This window comes from Arachis hypogaea, chromosome 10 (assembly GCF_003086295.3).
Source record: "Arachis hypogaea cultivar Tifrunner chromosome 10, arahy.Tifrunner.gnm2.J5K5, whole genome shotgun sequence".
Classification (NCBI taxonomy): Eukaryota; Viridiplantae; Streptophyta; class Magnoliopsida; order Fabales; family Fabaceae; genus Arachis; species Arachis hypogaea.
Window position 1 is genome coordinate 112,548,566 of NC_092045.1, and position 23,522 is coordinate 112,572,087.

The 23,522-nt window shown below is 25.9% G+C and overlaps 2 protein-coding genes and 1 long non-coding RNA gene across 3 annotated transcripts; 2 read left to right on the top strand and 1 right to left on the bottom strand.

Moving 5' to 3' along the window:
* Nucleotides 1–718: 718 nt before the first annotated feature.
* On the top strand, nt 719–5,461 carry LOC112716668 (uncharacterized). The gene is made up of 7 exons (XM_025768627.2): nt 719–827; nt 1,057–1,196; nt 1,372–1,505; nt 2,086–2,260; nt 2,446–3,051; nt 3,763–3,942; nt 4,851–5,461. Exons 1-7 carry the CDS (start codon nt 794–796, stop codon nt 5,028–5,030), a joined length of 1,449 nt encoding a protein of 482 aa, XP_025624412.1. The 5' UTR covers nt 719–793; the 3' UTR covers nt 5,031–5,461.
* A 5,398-nt stretch (nt 5,462–10,859) lies between these two features.
* LOC112718368 (uncharacterized) lies at nt 10,860–11,409 on the bottom strand. Its single transcript, XR_011866360.1, has 3 exons — nt 11,296–11,409; nt 11,173–11,215; nt 10,860–11,081 (listed from the first exon to the last, which is right to left on the bottom strand). It is a non-coding gene; the product is annotated as an uncharacterized lncRNA (long non-coding RNA).
* Nucleotides 11,410–14,158: 2,749 nt separating this feature from the next.
* LOC112716669 (protein trichome birefringence-like 19) lies at nt 14,159–18,560 on the top strand. The gene is made up of 2 exons (XM_025768630.3): nt 14,159–14,744; nt 17,691–18,560. The coding sequence occupies exons 1-2, from the start codon at nt 14,253–14,255 to the stop codon at nt 18,498–18,500; spliced, it is 1,302 nt and encodes a 433-aa protein (XP_025624415.1). The 5' UTR covers nt 14,159–14,252; the 3' UTR covers nt 18,501–18,560.
* The last annotated feature ends 4,962 nt before the right edge of the window (nt 18,561–23,522 follow it).

Below are 23,522 nucleotides of genomic sequence, written 5' to 3' on the forward strand. Positions count from 1 at the left end.
CTTGTTTAATTGCATATTACGTGACAATTAAAACTTTTTGTTATATATTATTAGAGGTTAATTTTAAACATAACAGTATAAAATATTTTACATAATTATCTAATTATATTTTTTTAGTAATAATTCACGCAATTAATATAAATGATAGTTTTTTATGACAAATTATATATTATTATTTATTTGTATTTTCATATAAAATTATTAAATAATTTGATATATTTAATTAAATCGCCATCTAAAAATTTTCAATAATTAACTATATACGAGTTACACCTTATTTGATATTTAATATGAGTTTATAATTTTAGGCACATAAAAAACAAAGAGTTAACTGTTAAAATTGTAAATTGAAAAAGTTTTTATTGAGAATAAAAAAATTTAAATTTTTAATACATTTGTTTTATATTTATCCAAAAAACATTTAAAAATTTCTACCAATAATAGTTTCCGTATATGTTGGTGGAAACTTAGTTGCAGTCGACTTCACGTAAAGTTGATATCTGAGAGTAATTAGATGATTTGACTGATTTGACTAAATTTTTATTTAACGGCTCTCAAATATCAGCTTCACATGAGGTCGACTTCACCTGAATTTTCGCCATACATGTTTTATATTTAAAATTCTTTTTTTTTTTAAGTCTCGTAAGTCTTGGTGGTTTACTAGCTTTTGACAGCCTTGACAAGTTGGCATTGCTATGTTTTCATCTTTTCATATAAATTCAAATTTGAAATATTTTCATTTCCCGGCAGAACACACACTCTCTCTGTCTCTCTCTCCGAATTCTGCAGTGCCATGGAAGCACAAGCGATTCACCATCAATCTCACGGTCTCTCTCTCTCTCTCTCTCTCTCTCTCTCTCTCTCTCTCTCTCTCTCTCTCTCTCTCTCTCTCTCTCTCTCGTTTCAGATGCCTGGCTTCCGAGAAAAGCTTTAGGTCATCAACGAAATCATAATTTTTTTTTCCTTCAAATTTCCGATAAAATTTTTTAATCCAATTGTCCATGGAAATTCTCCGTATGTAGCTTGCTGATGCAGTTATCTCGCTGAATTCTGCAGCTTCTCCTGTTCAAGGAATGGATCGTGTGGTGGCAACGGTGAGCGGCTACCATGGCTTCGAGCGGTTCAATCTCATCAGGCTGATTTCACATGCCGGCGCCAATTACGTTGGGTCAATGTCGAAATCGATCACGCATCTGGTAAGTTTTATTTTATTTCTTTATTTTTCTGAACGAATTAGGTCAAAAGTACGTTATGTGAGGAAAGCAAAGCAAGTGAGAAGGTGAATTAAAACTAAAGTAGTATAAGTGTAGCTTTGATCCTGTTCGATGTTTTTTTTTAATTTATTTTTAATTTATAAACTTGAGTGATCAGATTTGTTGGAAGTTTGAGGGAAGAAAGTATGAGATTGCCCAAAAGTTTGATATAATTATAGTCAATCATCGATGGATTGAAGACTGCATTAAAGAAGGAAGGCGTGTGCCAGAAGAGTCATATATCTTGCAAAGGTTCTTTTCTCTTTAGCTGCCTTTATTTGGTACCTGTTGGATGATTATACTGGAGCGGCTTTGGATATTATTAAATTATGGCATTCTTATTATGTAGTGATAGATTATATTTGATGGCATCCAATGGCAAGCTTGAAAAGAGTTAAATCAGCCGTTGAAATTGCATAAACGGATCAACTATTTCGATTTTAACTAAGCCATAGTTTAAAATTTCATCTTACTTCTAGAGAAAGATGGTAATCAGGGTACAACTTTTCAAAGCTAGTCCTTGAGATGTTTGTATATAGGGTAGAATTTGTTTTATACGATGATATGATGAAGAGGAGGAGGAGTTGCTTTATTTTTTAATACCGATTTTGCTGAAGTTTCTTTTGTAGTTTCTCATGTTAGGCTTAGGGAGTATTGATCTTAAATTGTTTTCAGCAGGTGTGATTATTATTATGTTTGAAAAGTTGCAGATACAGTTAGTTACTTGTCTTTGTAGGAATTCATGTTATTGGAATTTTTATTTTCACATTGTATAAAGCCGGCATGCAGTGAACCTTCACACACTTGTTTTTAAGCTACCTTTCTTCTGCAGTGGACATGAAGTTGGGCCATTGTTACTGGAAGTTCCAATCAGTGTTCCAGCAACTAGATTGACAAAAAATAAAGTTATAACTGATCAAATATATGATATTGACTCTGGAGAGCAAACAACTGAGATCAGTTTTGGAGCTTCAGAAAATTTTGTTTGGGAAGATTTAAATACAAAGGTAGCAATAGCCTCTCCGCTCTTTCTGTTGATTGCATTGTTTAAGGTGCAATTGTAGAATGAAATTGAAAAATGTTAATATTTTGGAACTTTGTTCTTTTCATGCAGTAGACCAAGTGAATGAATATGAATTACTTTTCTATTGTTTTGTGAGGCCTGCTAATCTTGTTTCAACTGCATTTTAAGCATGACAAGTCCAGTGCTTATCCTTCTAGACGGTCAAGGAAAGGAAAAAGAAGTATCTGTGCTGGTAATAATGGAGGTTGTACTGTGGCTGAACCTTCTCGTAAAGGCAGAAGGATTGTAAACAATATTGTTGATGAAGTGGTGTTGGACCCTTTATTGGATGTGGTCCCGGACAACCACCATAATAGATGGGATAGACGAAACCATGATGCTGCAGCTACCACAAGCCTTTGTAGTGGTGTCAATAAGGGAAATACAGTTGAAAATGGAGAAACAACAGATGCCGGATTGTCTACTCAAAATGAAACTATCAATGGAACTTCAGATAGCATTGAAGAGATCAATCATTCGAACAATGTATCAGCTCTTAGAAGTTCAACTTTCTCTGTAGAGTATCATCTACCTATGACTCAAATGTCAACAGATATATGTTCTTCTGCTGAAAAGTTCACAGATGATTGTCAGCATGAAGATGTTGCTGGCTTACCTACATCCAGTGAGTTATCCTGTGTTATCTGTCACGCAGATTTCAGCGCAACAAGGGGAATTCTTCCATGTGGACATCGATTTTGTTTTGAATGCATTCATAGTTGGGCTAATCATAGGGTATGCCTTTTTAAATTTAATTTCTCTCCTATTCTTATAACAATCTTCTCTTGTATATTCCCTTTTCTTTTGAAATTTTTGTTTATTTATTTTTAGAAATGCACTCTTTACGTGGTTTCTGATATCTTATCGGAAACTTCGGGTGCCATGCTACTATCTAATGAACAAGTTGTGTATGTATATTTGGGTGTTATTCGGCTGGGTGCTAAAGCTGTTTAAAATTTCTTTAAAAGTTGAGTCAAATAGTATTTTCACTCTACTTTTTTAACATTTAAATTATGTCAACTTTGACATGAAGTTTACTGTCCTAACATTCATGTCACTTTTTTCCTATTTAGGTCAGATTCTTTGTTAATACCGTCTCTAATTCTGTTTAAAGAAACAGTATGTGTTAATTAGATTTGTGAATAACTGAAAATTGTGTTGACATGGGTAATGAATAAAATGGTAAACAGATACAATAATAGAAGTTGTGATAATTGTTATAGCTCTTTAGCTTTATGTTATGTTTATTTCCCCATCAAGTCACAAAAAGACTTGTTGCTGCAGGTTGTAATATTTTATGCTTTAGTTATTGTCATTCTATAGATTGGGTTCTTTTACAGAGCAATGTTGACTGGATTATTTAGAACTTGTTATCATGTACAGCTTCAGTCTAATATGATTTGAATGTTTCTTTCATTGTCATAATCGGTTTATCACTATTTTTAGACTTCAACGAGGAAAAATGCAACCTGTCCTTTGTGCAAGGCAAGTTTTCAGTCGATCAAGAAGGTTGAGCATGCAGATAGAATTGATCAAAAAGTATACACCCAGACAGTCCCATGTAACAATTCAGCTGAAGATGTTTTTATCGCTCCACATCAAGGATTGCCCGATTACCCTTTTGAGGTATGGTTATCCATTAAACTAGATACTAGTGCGTCAATCAGTTCTCATTCTTTCAAAGTAGTTGAATTCAATATTAGCATCTTGTTTGGGCCCTGGCGTTATATGTAGAGGGAATTATGCTTGAAAATTGATGTTATTAAAAGAAACATCAAGGGGAATAAATTATGGAAAAGAGTAACAGGTGGCTGGAAAGAAACATGGCGCAAATTATGATGCATAATGCATAGTGTTAAAATGAACACTGAACATTTTCTGGCTTGGAGATTTTCATAATATATAGAATAGTACTACTAAAAATATGATATATAGTAGACTTGCCTGGATTTTATACCCGACAATTTAAAAAGCTTGAGTTGTATATCATTGTGCTTTCAAACTAGTGAATGCCTTTTATGTAAATAGAGTGATTAGGAAGAATTTACATGAGTACATGACTCTCATTCTCTTTTGCCTAACCTGGGTTACCTGGCATTTCATATGTATTTTATGTTATGATGTTTGATCAACTTCTAGTTGTGCTTCTCCTAACCATTACTTTGTCTAGATTAGAGGGAAAAACAAGGGAACTAGAAATATATAGATCCAAAGAAACTAGAATCAGTTAGGCAGTTACAACACCTAGAAAAACTGAACATGGTTTGGCATGCAAGACTTCACCTAAGTATTAAATTTTTAGCCTTTTTAACTAACTAACTAGGCAGGCTATTTTTCCTATCTCTTACGTAATACTGAAATTAATAGGTTATCAGCGTAATTAAGTATGTTGAAAATGCACGTATAAAATTAAAAACTCAGAAGACTAATCTGAAATCCTAATTTCCTTTTCTTTTTTTGGTCATGTTTATAAACGGCCATTCTTTTATGATAATTCTCCTGCATTCATAATTTTATGTCTTATGCTTATACAGTCCTCAGAGGCAAACTCTTGTGTAGTTTGTGGTGGTTTGGAACCAGAGGATCTCCTTGACAGGTGTGATATTTGCCAAACTCGAAGAATCCATATCTATTGCCTGGACCCTCCTATAACTCCATGGATATGCAATCCCTGCAACCAACTACGGAGAAGTTACTATGATCGCTCGTATTAATTTGCATCATTTCTTCAGTTTATCCAGAGTAAGTGCCATTCTTGGTACATCACTGTTGCTGAGCTTCTTGTAATTTTAAAGAAAAAAAAAATTGTAGGTGGCATTTTCTAAGCGATTTCATTTTCTACATCTATTGCACCAATTTAATTTGCCTTTTCATATTGAACTTAATCTAATTGTGAGATTTAGCAATAGTATGCAAGGATTCAATCAATCAATTGATTGTGCTTGTGAATTTCTGTAAGGATTGTTCAGCTGCACGTTCATGGGTATGAAACAAGCACCTGAGTACATGTAAAATGTAAAATATAATTTAACGTTACTGTCTAATATTGAATCTAGCTATGCTTTTTATTATCAGCATGGATGAGATTTTCATGAAAGTAGCATAAAGTGGGAATACTACTAATTGAATATTTTGATTCAAATCACATTGTATGATTTAGCCATAATTGTCTCTCAATTTAATTTGTTATCACTACTGCAGCTTGAAGTCACATCAATATGAAGTTAGGTTTATTTATTAAACGAAAAATCCTTTGTTTTTCTGGGAGATCTTTTACAAACAAGAATTTAGTTTCTGGAAGCATTACTTTATACATATATCAGTTAGGATCAAATGACATTGGTATTAATTTAAATAAAGTTATACCATTTATAATTTTTTATAGGATGTATTTTTTTATTGATTCAAGCATGCATGAATCACAATGGCATATAATAAAGATTATCTATATCAAGTTTTATTGAAAACTCGACATTAATAAGCATGTATTTGAAGAACCTTTTGCTTAGATGTATTTTGAACAACTATATTAAGTTGAATTTTAACTATATAAAATAGCATAGTAAATGATTTTAGATTGAAATAAATTTTTCTAAAAATGATTTATATATTTAAGCTTCTAATTCAATTGTATAATATTTACTTAAATTAACAGTAGTATCAATTTATAAGTTATTTAATCACATCTATTCTTTTAAATGACTATTTATATGATGGTTGTAAAAAAAATTACTTTTTTTATAATATGACGATACATAATTAATTATAGAAATTTTTTATAATATATCAAAATTAAATAAAGGGATTCCACTTAAAAAGTATTTTTGTGCTTTTAAAAGTATATGTGATAGTAATTTTTTATTTTTTAATATATTTAAAATTTTCAATAATTTTTTTATATTAGTTGCAATGCATGCAGCCATATCTATTATCTAGTGTGTTTTTTTTCTTGAGTTGTGATGTCACAATCGAGCACACTGCTCTTATGGGCTCACATCCTCGTGCGGCCCCTACTTTGAAGTGAACCTATCAACAAACAAGTTTCCTTTTGATGCCTCTCCCATCCAAATTCTCACCCCTTTCCTATAACATTCTTGTTTTTATCCAACCGACTTATCGTTTTCCTTTTCGTTTGTTGTGTGTTTATGTCCGTATTCTCAGCACTTTCCTCTACATTCTTCTCTAAATTCATACGTTTTTTCCCCTCTTGAATTTATGCATTTTCTCATGTTACCAGCATAAGTATTGTAGGTTGATATATATTATCTTGTGGTGAAAACTCAGGTGGAGTCGACTTCACGTGAAGTTGATACCTGAGAGTCATGAGAGTTATTAGATGATTAGACTAATTTAACTAAATTTTCATCTAACGGCTCTCAACTATCAATTTTACGTGAAGTTGACTGCACTTGAATTTTCACCTTATCTTGTCCATTAATTAAATGTCTTAATTTGTTGATATATTATACCTATTCTCAGGATATCAAAATAATCGGTTACATTTTCCTTTCTTTTTTTTTAATTTTTAATTACTTAAAAAAAGAGATAGTTTGTTGCATAAGTATCCTGTAGTAATATAAGATCCGAAAAAAAAATCTTATTTAAATAGTGTAATTTAAAACATCTTAATCGATAATTAATTCTATGATTTGAATCTATGACTTTAAACTCACACGAAGACAACTTAATTGATATTATATCATTATATTTATTTATCTATTGTTCTAATTGAGTCACCAATATTTAAAGGAATAACAATAAGTGTAATTTTTTTCATTTCTAATATTTAAACTTGAAACTACTTGTTTACCTACCACTTTGTAACGGCGTTATACTGCTCTAACCTATACATATCGTAGCATAGGAGTAGTACTTCCTTTCATATCCATACTCTTAGGTAAAACATTCTTTTGTTTCTTATGTAACAGTTGTGCACCAGAAATAACTAGTTGACATCGAAATGTAAAAATTATATTCACACAAATATACTTTTATTCAAAATTAATTTTATAAAATTAAATTTATTTAAAATTTAATTTGACAAATATTAATCTAAACAGACATAATAATTGTACAAGTAAAACACAAATGATAATGATTTTTTACTCATTTAGTATAGGGAAGAATTTTAAATATTTTTATAATATTGATATTTTAAAAATTTTAGTCATTAATTTTAATTATAAAAATATATAATATATATTAATTAAAATTACCGGTTAAAAATATTAGTATTCTAGTAATATTTGAAAAAATTTTTATGGTACACAAACACGAAAAATATTTAATGCACGATTATTTTTCCGAACATATTCTATATTATAATTCATAAAAGATAATTTTTTTGGGTGATTAATAAAAAATAAATTATCTTATTCTTTTAAATAATATTTATTATTTCTACACATATTTAATAAATAGAATGATGGGACATGAAAAAAGACAATTTCTGTAAAGTTGTCTTTTCCATTCGAAAGTATCATTTGAAGGTTCACTTTCGTGTGCAAGAAAATCGTCGAAATTGGAAGCAACTATTTTGTGGTCTTAAAATGTCTTTTTGTTAGGATACAATTCGATCCCCAGATTGATTGAATTGGACTGTGGATATTTATTCTACATTTACATATTTGATTCGTTGATTCATAGATTTGAACAATAATAATTAAAAAATAAATAAATATTTATATATTTAGTGTTACATTTACTTGTTTGTATGTTTTAATTAATAATTATTATTCATATATTGTATTATTTTATTTTTGTTATTTAAGAAAAATTTGATTAAAAACATTTTAAGAATAAATAAATTTAAAAACGTAAAAGAAATATTTTTATTAAATTTTTTACGTAGAAATATGATTAAAAAAAGGTTCAATTATGCGATATATTCGATTCATTCGCAAATATCGGATCGAATCCGACACTAAAAGACGCAGATATCATATCCGATCCAATCTGATAGAAATTGTGCGAATTGGATTAAATTTTCGTCCATATCCAATCCAATTCGATCTGATTCGCGTACAATCGTACACCCCTACTTTTTGTTGTACGGTAAATTTTATGGTATTTATAATTTGGTATCTAATTTTTTTATAATGAAATTTGAATATTTAATAATTATTTATTTTTATAATTTTAAAATTAAATATTAATTTTTAACTTTTTTAATAAGTTAGACAAATATTTGTAGACATTATAGTAATAACTCTGTGATGCACGAATAGGGAACACGACACGACATAGGACATTACACACGAATTTAAAATTCATATATGACACGAGGACACACGGTATATATGTAAAATATAAAGTATTTTTTAGATAAATTATAATCATATTTTAGTATTTTATTGATATTAAAATATAAATTATTTTTTATTTTTTTATATTTTTTAATTATATGAAATATTTAAAATATATTTTATTTTAATAATTAATAATATATATTATTTTTAAATTTATTTCAAGAATATATATTAAAAATAAGATTGGACACGTTTATACGTTATGGTATTTAAGTGTGTCTAAATGTGTTCGAAAATTTTTTTTTATCTTTTATTAAGACATATTTTGGACACAGAAAATACCTATATCAAATGAGTGTTAACAAATATCATATTTAAAATATGTCTTTGATCAGTCGAGTTGAAAAAAAAAATACGGCAAATAAAAAAAAAAAGTGTCTGGTTCGTAGCTTTGTTGGTTTCACGTGCAAAGTCACTGCATCTTAACCGTATTCTGTCACTGCTCTGACTAGGATAACCACTGCACTAACTGCTTCTTCTCTTATTTAAATTCTTTGCCTTAATTTGCATTTAATTATTACAAAAGCCACTTAAAGAGTTTAAAAGTGGATATATTGTAAGAGGAATTTTATTATGACTATCGATACGGAAATACGATGGTTATAAACTTTTGATAATATTCAAAAAAATATCTGAAATTAATATTATATTTTTGGCCAATTTTATGGTGTCTATAAATTTTTGTCTAAATTTTGTCAAAATTTTTAAAAATTATTTATTCTTATATCTTTTAAATTAAATAATAACTTTTAACTATTTTTAGTAAATAAATACCACTTTTTAGACACCATAACATTTACCTATATTTTTTATCATTTGATTTAGATGAGATTGGACAAGTAGTGTGCATATTAAGCTATCTAGTTAAACATTTAGTTCCTATTAGTTATTTGTTTTTATTTTCTGTTTGTTTCACCTTGTTGTATTAATTTTTTTTTTAAAAAATAAAAAATCGTCTCCATAATAAGTGTTTTAAGTGTAATTAAAAAATTTTAAATTTAATTTTAATATACTGTTTATATAAAATAATTATATATATATATCTAATTACATAATATCATATTAAAAAAATAATTATTTTTTATATTAATTGTTTAAATAGTCATAAAAAATAAATAAAATTAGACGTAATCATATATCAAAATATTTTATACTGTGTATCAAAATGAAACTCTTATATTTTTGCATTAAATGCCTTGATAATATATTGAAAAAATTAAATTTTTTATTTTTAACTTTGTAACAAATATCCTTAAACACTCTTTAACTAAATCCTTTTTTAAGTTATATCATTCTTATAATTAATATTTTAACAGAGAATGTTATAAGGAAGGAGCACATAATTCTTTTCTATATCATGTTAATCATTATTTTGAATTTAGCTTTAGCGGTAAAAGCTGATGTGGTATTGACTATTGATAGAGAAAATTGAAATTTTAAATTAAAAGAATAAGTTAAAGACTTAAAACATAAAATCGTAATAAAATTAAAATGGTTTGATTTATTTGACAACCTACTATAATATTAGCTGAAATTGACTGCTATAATATTAGCAGTGTAGTATTACTCTGTTTATAACCATTTAGTTTATAACCAATTGGTTTAGCCACTTCAAAGAATAATCCAGCATCTTATAGGATTTAACTAATGTCGTTTCTACCTTTCAAGCTTTGTATACTTTATTAATAAGAAAAGAACAAGAGAGGTGACTCAGCAATTTCATCATGCAATAAACTTTACATTAGGTCATGGTAAGGTGCGAATTTAAAATTCATTTAAAAAAGCATTTTACTTTAATAGAGTTTATAAATTTCTCTTTTCGTTTACATTTTTTTTTGTCTCATAAATAGAATTCAAAAAGTTTAATTATTCTATTAATTTTTATAATTTTACTAAATTTTTAATTAAAATTTTTATATTTTTTTAACTGAATTTTTACGTTGTTTTTAATTTTATAATTTTATAATTAGATTATTTTTAGTATAAAAATATTAAAATTAACTGAATTTTTTTTATAAAATTAAAAATATATCTATAGTTAAAAATTTAATTAAATCTTTAATCATATATATTTTCAGCAAAATATTCTATTAATTTTAAAATTGTTGACATAAAAATAACTTAATTATAAAATTACAAGTAGTGTAAAAATTCAATTAAAAAAAAATATAAAAACTTAATTATAAATTTAATAAAACTATAAGCATCAGAGTAATTAAACCAATTCAAAACAAGCGAAACAAAATGGTTGGATGAATTTATCATTGAAGCATTACAAAATGAAGAACAGAAATGAAGAATGAAACACCGAATATTAAGCAATAATTAAGCATAAATGCATAATCAAAAAGCAAAGGTTTTGGAGGTGGGTGAATCAGCAATCTTAAGAGTCTCTTCAATAAGCTTTCTAGCTTTTCTGCTCCTTATCTCCATTCTCATGCTCTCACTCTTCTCCACCTTATCATAATAATAAGAATGCTTGTTATTTTTATTATTATTATTATTCTTCAAACACCTTATTATTTTGGATTTAAGAGTGAGCACCAACCTTCTCAAACCCATCATCTCTGATTCTGTTCAAAGTTCAAACACTGAAACCCATCTTTAATTCATTAAAAAATAGAAAAGAATAAAAAGGACACAATTGGTGATTAAGGAATAGAACCAAAACCTGTGAAGGATTACTCTCTGAATGTAAAAGACACTGTTCTGTTCTGCTTCAATCTTGGGCTCTCTGTTCTTCCTGTGTATTTATTTATATTTACAAGAGGAGAGAGCATGAGCTATCAATGTGTTCAACTTCAACTATATATATATATATATATATATATACTTTTTTTTTTCCTTTTTCATTAATCAGTTTTGTTAAAAAGGTAAGAGAGAGTGATAGAGAAAAATTTTGAATGTAGTCAAATTGTGTAGAATTATATAATATAAAATAGTATTTATACGTACTAAGATAATTAAAATAATAAAAACGTAATATCTTATAATAAATATTTAGATATATTAAATAATTTTAATCAATAATAATTTATCCTAATATATTCTAACAAGTTTAATACCAAAAGTAGAAAAAAAATAATTTTTATGTATAAATAGTTTTATAAAATCATCCAATTAGATTTATACATTTAAATTATTTTTTAAATAATTAATTTAAAAATTAATTATTTATATAAAATTATTTTATGTTAATAATACACAAAAATTAAATTTATTTTATATTTAAGTTTAATTTTTTTAAGACTACAGAAGATTAATTGAATCCAAAATATAATTTATGTAATTAAATTAATCACGAATTCAATGTATAGATATGATTATTCTTTTTAAAAAACGTTACAGTCATTTCTTAACATTTATTCACTTTTCTTTTAAGATATATAATTATTAGTATTTTTTTAAATGTTAAGAGTATCTCCAATTATAGTTTTAATTTTAATTTTATTTTAAATCTTATAAAATGACACATAAATATTTATGGAATCATTTATTATAAATAGTAATTTGAAATTAAAAGTAAAATTTGTTCTTCCAATATTTAGAATTTGTTTAGGTGAACTTTTAAAAAAATATCTTTTTTCGAGTTATCTTCTTTTTAAAAATCTCATGGAAAAATAAAACTAATTTTATGTTTGGGTATTTATCAATTATGTTTGGGTATAATAATATAAAAGTATTTTTTTGTTTATTTATTATATAAAAAATATCTTTTTTTTAAGAAAAAAGATATTTAAAAAAAAATATAAATTACAATTTTTCAAAAAAAAGGTTTTTTATTTTTTTTTTTAATATTTTTTACTTTTACTTTTACTATTAGAAATTTTTCAAACACACTAAAAAATAAAAATATATATTTTTTTATTGAAAAAAAGATCTTTTTTTATCAAGATAATGGCATCCAAACAAATACTTAATCTTAATTCAATTAGAATATTATATTATTTTTAATTATTCTATCAACATAATTATAAGAATGACAAACTTTTATTAGTTCTCTGTTAAAGTAATATCGATTTTATTTTATAAATAAATTTTAATTTTAAATTAGTTTATTTATTAAAAATATTAAAAATGATATTCTAAAAATATTGTATTGGAGATGATCTAAATATTTTGTCGGTTAGGTGTTTTTTTTTTTTTTTGTTTTTTGGGATCAGTTCTGTTGGATAGTTTTGAATTATAACTCTCAAACGAATCTAAAGAAACATTGACAGTTATAGTACCTTAGCCCACTAAGGAGCCTAAATGGGAATTCGGCTACAAAACAAGTATGGTTTCCTCTAAAAACTGGGGAAATCCAGGCCCAACCGGAACCATACATGTTTCTCATTAGTCATTACATATATAAAATAGTTGATATAAAATGAGATAAAATAGGATTGGTACCATGGTTAGTTTATTAGTTTGGTTAAACAAGTATTAGGATTTAAATTTTACTTTATTTATGCAACAATTCATTGTGAAAAAAAAAAACATATAAACATATTATAGGGTTAAATATATAGTTTTGGTAGTCACCAAAAAAATATATAGTTTTGGTCCTATAAATAATGGATTATTATTTTTCTACTTAATAAAAAATAGAATTTAATTTTAATACACTAATAGTGTAAAGCGTTTCACTCAGTCGTGTAATCACATTCATTTTTTTAAATAATCATTTACGTGGTCAATATAAAAGATAGTTATTTTTAGAAATATAATATTACGTAATTGAATGATGTACGTGTAAAACTACTTTATACTGATATTGCATTATAATTAAATCCATTAATAATATAATAAATGTTTTATTTACTAAAAAATATTTAACAGCGAGCGATAGCGATAGATATAATATGTTTGTATATGTGTATAGTTTATATAGTAATCAATTTATGTTAGTCTAGTAATTAGTTCATTACTCTATTTTAATAATTTTCGAAGTTTCAATTCCTGTGGATGCAGTAACTAGGAGTGTAAGTTATTAAACCGAACCGAAATTTACTATAAAATCGAATCGAAATTTACAACAACCGAATAAAAAATCGAAAAATTGATTTTTTTTTCGAATTAAATTGATCGGTTTGATTCTGCCAAGTAAAATCGAACTAAATCGAACCAAACCGAATCGAAAAAGTGACTTAGTAAATACATTGAAATGGAAATTTTGAACTTAATAAATGTGTTTGTTTTATGTTTAGTTGTTGGAATGAATTGAAATTGTGTTGAATTTGAATGTAATGTAATGTTATTTTAATTTATTGATTATTTTGAACATCATTTTATTGAGATTAATTTTCTATTAGTTAGGATTTAAAAACCAACAAACTGCCTGAATTAAACTATTTTTGGTTCGATTCAGTTCGGTTCAATTATTGCACAAACAATAAACCAATTAGTTGATATTCTGTGAAAACTGAACAGATCAGTTCGATTGATTTTTGATCCAAAATCAAACCAAACTGAACCGATAACACTCTCGTAACCTATATTGGTCAACAAAAAGCTTTAAATAAAACTGATAAAAAAAATATAGTTTATAAAGTGCAATACTAGTTCCAATTTGTGTCCACCTTTAGCGGCTCCATTCTCTTGTTTCCTCTCTTTGTTCTATTCTTCATCAATTCATTCTCTAAAAATATGAAGTTCCAAGACACCGAGCTTCTCTCTTGGAAACAATTAATAACCCCCAAACTAACTTTCCTAATATCATTGCTAATCCTTAGCCTACTCATATTAATCACTCTCTCCCCAATTTCTTATTATCCTCTCTTTGGTTACTCATCTCTATTGAACATAGAATCCAAACCACATGCACATGAATATGATGAGTCACCAGCATCAGAATATAATAATAAATGTGACATATTCAGAGGGGAATGGGTGCCGAATCCAGAGGCACCATATTACACAAATGAAACATGTTGGGCCATTCATGAACACCAGAATTGCATCAAGTATGGAAGGCCTGATTCTCAGTTCATGAAATGGAGGTGGAAGCCTTATCAATGTCAACTCCCTTTATTCAATCCTTGGCACTTTCTTGACATTGTTAAGGGAAAATCCATGGCTTTTGTTGGTGACTCAGTTGGAAGAAATCAGATGCAATCTATGATCTGCCTCCTATCAAGGGTATGTTTCATTTCTTCTAATAAAACTATACTCTAGTTAAAATAATGGATTGAAAAGATATAATTTAATTTTGATATAATCTAAAAATTTTTTAAAGAATTTTAATTTTAATATATTAAAAAATGATATATTGTTATGTCAGTATAAATGATCATTTTTCATAATTGGTATGTGAATATTATTAAAAAAATAACATAATTTGAATAATTGTGTAAAATAATTTATATTATAAGTATATCAAAATTAGACTTTTATTTTATTAACCAAAATATATAGTAAAATAAGTTTAGAAAAGTAACAAAATTATCTACTATGATGTCTTACCCTCTTAAATTTTTATTGGGAGCATAAAATTACTAGTTATTAGCATTGTTGATTGTTTGTTTAAAATTGAAACTCTTAAATCTACAAAAATCATTTTGAAGTAATAAATGAAGTGAATAATCATAACAATACTTCTACTATTTAGATTTATTAAAAATCTAGGTTTCTGCATCAATTTTTTTTATCATAAAATGAGAATATATCACATCCAATTCAAAATCTTAAGATAATAAATTAATAGAACTTTCATCTTATAAACTCGTTATTCTTCTTTATTTTATTCGATATGAGACTAATTTCATATACCTTAAACTTATAACATTAACAATTTCGACACACACGAAGACCAAATCAAACACTCGATCAATTTGATCTTATTTGATTTTATATTGATTCGAATTGTGATGTGGATTATATATGCTTTGATGCTACGTAATTTGGTAATCTGATCACATAACAAGCCTTCACCTTTACCCTACTAACTTTTATAAAGCTGAATTGAGCTTCAATTCATTGGATTAATGATGATACCCTCTTCTCTCCCTCTTTCTAAGATTAGGCAGATCTGAATTTAGAGATTTCATACATTTTGGCACTTGAAAGCCATCATTATCCTTCTCAATTAAGTTTTAAAGACTTGAGAGAAAAAATGAGTCATCAAGAAGTTCATTACACTCACGTGTCATATTATATAGATATTAATTATGAGTAAATGCATTTTTGTTTGTATCCTATTAATTAGTACATAGATTAGGTGAATGGTCACTTTGATGAAATTTCTGTTTTTGTCTCTCTCATAGTCTCATACACGTTGAAAGATAACATAAGAAAATTCGATCGAGATGAAAATATCACTTATATTTTTAACATGGAATGCAACAAAAAATCAGTTAAAAATTTCAAAATTATTTTATTTTATATCATTTTAATTATTATTATTTTTATTTTATATTTTTTAATTACTGTTGAAATAACGGAATAATATTATATATATAGTAAATATTTAATTATAAATATTACATTGTTACATATCAAGTAATAATGTCAAATTGTATTTCACAATTTAATTAGTAATTTGTTTACATTGTTATGTGTTTACCTATGCGTTCGCATACTTTTTGTCTTTTTAATATAATGGTTTAATTTTTCGTTGTTTCTTATAGTTTTGCGAAATTTTTAATTAGGTCATTGAATTTTTTTTAATTGAGTCTTTACACTAATTTTTTTTTAAATTGGATTCCTACACTTTTTTTTTTCTTTTATTTAGATCCTTGCACTAATTTTTTTTTTTAGTTTGATCCCTATAAAATTAAGCCAATTACTGTTAAGAGGAATCTAATTGAAAAAAAAAATTAGTGCAAAGACCCAATTAAAAAGAAAAAAAAAAAGTATAGGGATCTAATTGAAAATTTTACGGAATTATAGAGGTTAACAGAATAATTAAACCTAATATAATTGCATATAGACACACATTGACACAACACATTAAAATTTAAAATATGATTTTTCTGTAATTCTAAAAATTTTAAAATAATTTATAATATTTAATTTAATTCTCAACATTTAAGACTAATTTCAATTCTATTTTTATTATATAACTCTGTTTAGTTACTAATTAATAGTGTAATATATTTTTTCTTTTTCAATTTTATGATTTTATCCCTTTACTCTTCTTCCTCTTCATTTCCTCTTCCATATCATCACTCTTTCCCATTATTAACATTATGATCATAATCACATCATCAATGACTATCACTTTCACCGCTACCTTCACTCTAAACCCCACCATCACAATCAAAATATGAGGAGTGGTAGTGGTGGTTATTGTTAAGAGACAAGATGAAGAAGGAAATGGGTGATAATTTAAGTGGTGTTGATAGTCTAAAATTGAGATAATAATGTGAAAATAAAATTGAAAAAGAGAAAAAAATTAGCTAATTGTTAAGTGTTTAATGATTGTAAAAAATAAAACTAATAATAGAAATGAGAATTAAAAGTTATTTCAAATATTAAAAATAATTTTAAATTTCAGAATAAAAAATAATACTTATTAAAATAATTTAGTTTGCATTACTTATTCTCATAATAATGTTGAATAGCCAATTTAACTCTAATCCATTACTAGATGCTTTATTTGATCAACTTCCACAATACTATTTACCTTGCTTTTTATTGATCTATTCTCTTGCAAAAAATGATTGTTGAAAGAGTAGAAATTTAACATGTCATTTATTTTTAAACATGTTCATAGTAAAAATAGGAGATTATTGTTATTTCAAAATTGATGATATATATATCATTTCCACTCAATCTTTTTTTTAGAATTTTTCTAACATACCTTAATTCCTAATCTCTTAACCTCTGCTGTTCAAGAAGGACATTTTATTTTAAAAAAAATTAAAAATTAAATATTTAAAGAGTGTTTATGAATATAGAACAATGATATATGAAGATTTTCAACTATTTTATTTTATTTTCTAAATATTTTTAGTTGAAATTCACATTTTTGTCAAAAATTAAAAACCATATCCATGGACCCTAAATAAAGTTCACAATTTTTTAAGGTTTTTTATTTTCTTGTTTTTTAAGGTTTTTTGTTTTTTCTTTTTTTTTTATTTCCAGGTGGAATGGCCCATAGATGTGTCAGAAAAATCAGATTTCAATTTCATGAGGTGGAAATATCCAACCTACAATTTCACATTGGCAACTTTTTGGTCACCCCATCTCATCAAAGCCCAAGAAAGAGATTCAAATGGCCCAACAAACACTGGGCTCTTCAACCTTTACCTTGATGAGTTTGATGACAATTGGTCAACGCAAATTCAAGACTTTGACTTTGTCATCCTCAATGGTGGTCAATGGTTCTTTAGGCCAATGGTTTTCTATGAGAAGCAACAAGTTGTTGGGTGCCATTATTGCCTCTTAGAAAATGTCACTGACTTGAACATGACCTATGGCTATAGGATGGCATTTAGGGCAGCATTTAGATCCATCAATAGATTACAGAATTTTAAGGGTGTAACATTTCTTAGAACATTTGCACCCTCACATTTTGAGAATGGGTTGTGGAATCAAGGTGGGAATTGTTTGAGAACAAGGCCATTTAGGAGCAATGAGACACAATTAGAAGGTTCCTTTTTGGAGTTGTATAGGATCCAATTAGAAGAGTTCAAAATTGCTGAGGAGGAAGGAAGAGACAAGGGTTTAAGGTTTAGGTTGTTTGATATTACACAATCAATGTTGTTGAGACCTGATGGCCATCCAAGTAGATATGGCCATTTGCCCAATGAAAATGTGACATTGTACAATGATTGTGTTCATTGGTGCTTGCCGGGTCCCATCGACACGTGGAGCGATTTCCTATTACACTTACTTAAGATGGAGGGTGTGAGATCTAACCATGGACAGAGTCCTTATTTGCAGAGAGATTGACTATAGTGTATATCATAAATTATATCTTATTAATCTCTTGAGTATACTATTTTTGAAACATTTTTTGTGATTTATTTTATATGTTATACATTAATTATACCAAAAGACTAATAGTGTCTTTTGAACTACATACAAGTAGATATGATTCAATTAACTTGAATTGGTTGAATAATCAATTAATTTGTATACTTAAGTAAATACAAAAAATTTGAAGTCTAATTTATATATGTAACAATCTATTTTTTTATGGCATTTTTGGAGTTTAAATTCATGATGAATTAGTGTTTATTATGCTGATGGCTAAGTTGAAGAATATTGTGAAAAATTATAAAATGAAAAAAGTTGAAATGATTCGATTTATGAATCACTTATATTGTAATTATTGAATTTTAATTCATATATGCCTCTGTTAAATACATTTCATGTAATTATTTCCAACACTTCTCCTATAACTTGAGAATGAAAAGGAAGGTTTTGAATTGTGTTTGTATTGTAGTTTGTGAAATTGAAGTTTGAATAAAAATGATTTTATAAAATTGATTTTGGATAAAAGTAAGTTTGTATCAATATGATCTATGTTTGATAATTTTATATTAAAATTGATTTTGATAAAATAAATATTATTTGGATAATATTAGTTAAAATTATTTTTTTAGATAGAAAATTACATAAAACGACATGATATTAAATTATAATGTTATTTTTTTATACATATTTAATTTTTTTATATATTTTTATATATTTTTTATATAGTATATTTTTAGTAATCTTAGTATTCTTTTTAGTATGTTATAATTTTTAACTATTATTATTATTTATGGTTAATTTTTTTGTTTAATTTATTTTACCTAATGGGATCAATAAATTCTATTATAAAAAGATAATAATAAATATAATACACAAAAAATAATGCAATAAAAAATAATAAGAATATATAAAAATATATATTCTTTTAAAAAATTAATAAAAAATATAAATAATAAATAATAAAAAAACTGTACAGAGAGAAATAATAAGAATTCTATAAATAATGCAATAACATGTGTAAAGGATTAAATTAGTAAAAGAAAAATAAATATTGAATGTAGTGGTTAAAAGGCCGTTCGTGCAACGGAAAAATTAGAAATTATTGCTACTTATAAACGTGGTTTTGTGAATAAAATCACTTATGCGTTTGTAGAAAAGAAAATTAGCCAAACAAAAAATTAAACCTTTCAAGAAACTTTAACCTACTTTTCCTCCTCAAACGTGGTTGCCAAATAAACCCTAAGCTTGCTTCATTCTCTTTTGCTTAGTAATTAGAACTAGACTCAGATTAAATTCCTCTTTTTCACCTAAAAGTTAATAGGGAGACACCTAGATAAAAAATTTAAAAATGTCTTCTTTTTAAGATATTTTTTAATAATTAAAATTTAACACATATAATTAATTAAATCATGTTAATTTTTGTCAAAATTAGACCAGACAAATTAATTTGACTAAAAAAAATGGTAAACCAAATTTTGAATTAGTCTAAATTAATATTATTTTTTATAAAAAATAATTACAATATCTCTATTATAAAAAATGACTAAAATACTCCTATTATATATATTAATTTTGAAAATCTTAAATTCTAGTCCCTTTTTTTCTCTGCTGTCATAGGATTAAGATTTAGAGTTTTTAATATATATATATATATATATATATATATATATATATATATATATATATATATATAATAGGGGTATTTTATTTATTTTTATAATAGGAATATTGTAGTTATTTTTTATAAAAAATATTAATTTAGATCGGTTCAAAATTAATTTATTAATTTTTCAACAAAACTGATTTGTCTTGTCTAATTTTAATAAAAATAACACAATTTAACTAGTTATATGTGTTAAATTTTAATTATTAAAAAATATCTTTAAAAAATGACGTTTTTGACATCTTTATCTGAGTGGTTCCCTTAAGAGTTAGTCCAAATAAATTATCAAAACTCCAAGTATTTATCAGAATTGGATTAAATCTATTTTTTTTAAAAATAGTAGGTTATATTTTATTAATTATTGAAAAATAAAATATAAAGATATCTAAAAAGAGGATAGCATAATAAAAGGTGGGAATTTCCCAAAACAATACACTGAAAGTATTCATCCAACGGTGCATGGTCGAAAAACGAGAAAAATTTTAAAGAAAAATGAATGATAAATCAAATTGGAAGTTCTTTGGATTTCACGGAGCAACTTGATAGAGCTTGATAGAATGGCAGACGGCATTGAAGTATGACATTCAAAAATTAACTGTTTACAAGCTTTTCAGCAGTTCCATCAAATGATGGCAAACAATTGAGGATTATGGTTAGCATTTTTCAACGGGTTAAGCATCTTTGTTGATGCAGTCCACCATGTCCAAAAGTCGTTAGAACTTTGAGGGGGAAGACAGTCATGAAGATAACTCTGAGACCATACTTCTTTAATTCTAGAGCAAATCGATTAAACAATGAGTGACTGTTTCTGTTGTTTCATGACAACAAGGGCATATTGGCGATATAAATGGGATGCGGTGATGAATCTAAGCAAGCACCGGAAGCTGGCCATGAAGAGCTTTTCAGATAAATAGCTTAATTTTGTGAGACAAATTTAACTTTCATAGATCAATCCATGACTTTTTTTTTGTATATAATTAGAGCAAAGTTTCAGAGACTAATAATAAAATAAATAACCAATTTTATAACCTGAAACTGTATCATATTGCTTGTATTTATTGAAATTTTATTGTAATTTATTCCTACTCTATTGAATTTTAACGGACAAAATTCTGTCTACAACGTGTTAGAAAAATAATTCTTGTATCATATTAATTCTTGAATTGGATTGAATCTATAATACACTAAGGACAAACAATTTTATATATTAAGCTCAGGATACTCAAAAAGTAAAAGGGGGGTACCAAGCATATGAGATAAAAATGGAGTAAGTGTTGGGTCCATCGACAATTCGAAATTTGTATTGGATATATAATCATTTATTAACTAATAATATTTTTTAAATAAAATTTAAATTTATGATGGATTAATTTTTAACTTAAGAATATTGTGTATATAAGATACATTGGAGATAGGTTGGCGCTGGACCCATCCAGCATCCCATATTTCCATGAATAATGAAACCAAAAATAAAATAAAACACAAAGTTGCTCCAACTAGTTTAATTATAAAGTGTTGTCATATAAACATTCTATTACAAGTATGGACATTTTTTTAGTTTTATATTAAAAGGAAATTATTTTATTAAAATTAATATGTATTAATAGTTTTCTTGTTAAATTTGATCTAAATGGTGTCGCATTGAGCCTATATTATTAGCTCAATAATTGTTGTACATTACTGAAAGATTATTAGTTATGGACTAGGGGGAGCCGCAAATATGGTTCATTTTCCCTATTACAGTTAATTGAGAAAAATAGACCAATTTTAAGATATGATAATGGGTACTTGCAAAAATATTTTTAGAAAAATCTTTTACGAATAATATTATTGGTCAATAAATATTCTTATTTTTTCTTAGTATTTAATCAATCATAATATATATCTATATTTATAAAAATTTTATACATAAAAATATATAATTTATATTTATATTTACTAAAATTTATATATATGAATCAATATAATTTGTATTTATAATTTTTAGAATTTATACATATAAATTAATAAAATTTATTTATTAAAAATAGTTTAATATTTATACTGATCAAATGGTAACTAAAATTACCAAAAATTAATTAGATTTTTTTTAATTAAAAGTGAAACTCGAATTCGAGACTATTAAACAAAAATGAAGAAACTATACTATTTGAATTATAATTAGTTGGATAATTAGACAATTAGGTATTAGGTATTCTTAATTATTATGTGGTTAAATACAATGTTTCTTGGCTTGAAAAATCAATACCTGTAGGCATTTAAAGCTACTTTTGGTAAGTCTTCATAATAATAAACAAAAAAGAATATTCAATGCCACACTTTAACCGTGACTTCAGTCATAATCTAATAATAGAATTTATCACCACAGTTCGTAAATGTAACATTTGATATAAAAAGCCAAATACACTCGTTCTTTTCAACATGTTCTTATTGAATGTGATTTTCGTTTAAAGAATGACATAATTTTCAATAAAATGGTCAAGATTAGCAAACATGACTATAAGTATCTATTGTCACGTTTCACCATCTAAAATTTTATATGGATTATTCCATTAAAAAATATATGGATTATTGGAAGGTTTAGTTATCCTCTAAATTTTTAATTAGGTCTTTATATTTTTTTCTGTGATTGAGTCTCTATACTATATTAGATTTTGTAATTAAGTCTCTGCCGTGACAAAAATATTGAAATTATTAACAGAATATTCCGTTAAATAAAACGCATATGCCTAATACTTGACCGAATCTTCTATATAGTTTAACAGAATATTCCATTGATTTTAATGTTTTTGTTACGGTAAAAGTTTAGTTACAAAGTCTAATATGATATAGGGATCTAATTGAAAAGAAAAAAAATATAAAAACTTAATTAAAAATTTGGTGAAATTATAGAGACTGACAGAATAATTAAACCTTATTGAAATTTGGAATATAAAAGAGCCTGAAATAGTAGTACAGGTAGCAAGCCATCAAATAATGACTGTCATATTTGCATATTAAACACACTTTAGACACGACACTCATTTGATATTTGTTCCACACATATATTTTTTATGTTTAATTGTATCTTAATAAAAAAATAAAAAGATTATGCTTCTCCAAACATGCTTGAGTACATTCAAATACCATCACATATCAATATGTCTAACTTTATTTTTAATATATATTCTTAAAATAAATTTTAAAAGAATACATATTATTATTTATTAAAATAAAAAATTATTTTAAATATTTTATATAATTAAAAAATATTAAAAATACTTAAAATGTTAATTTATATTTTAATATTACTAAAATATTAAATATTATTATAATTTATCTAAAAAATACAT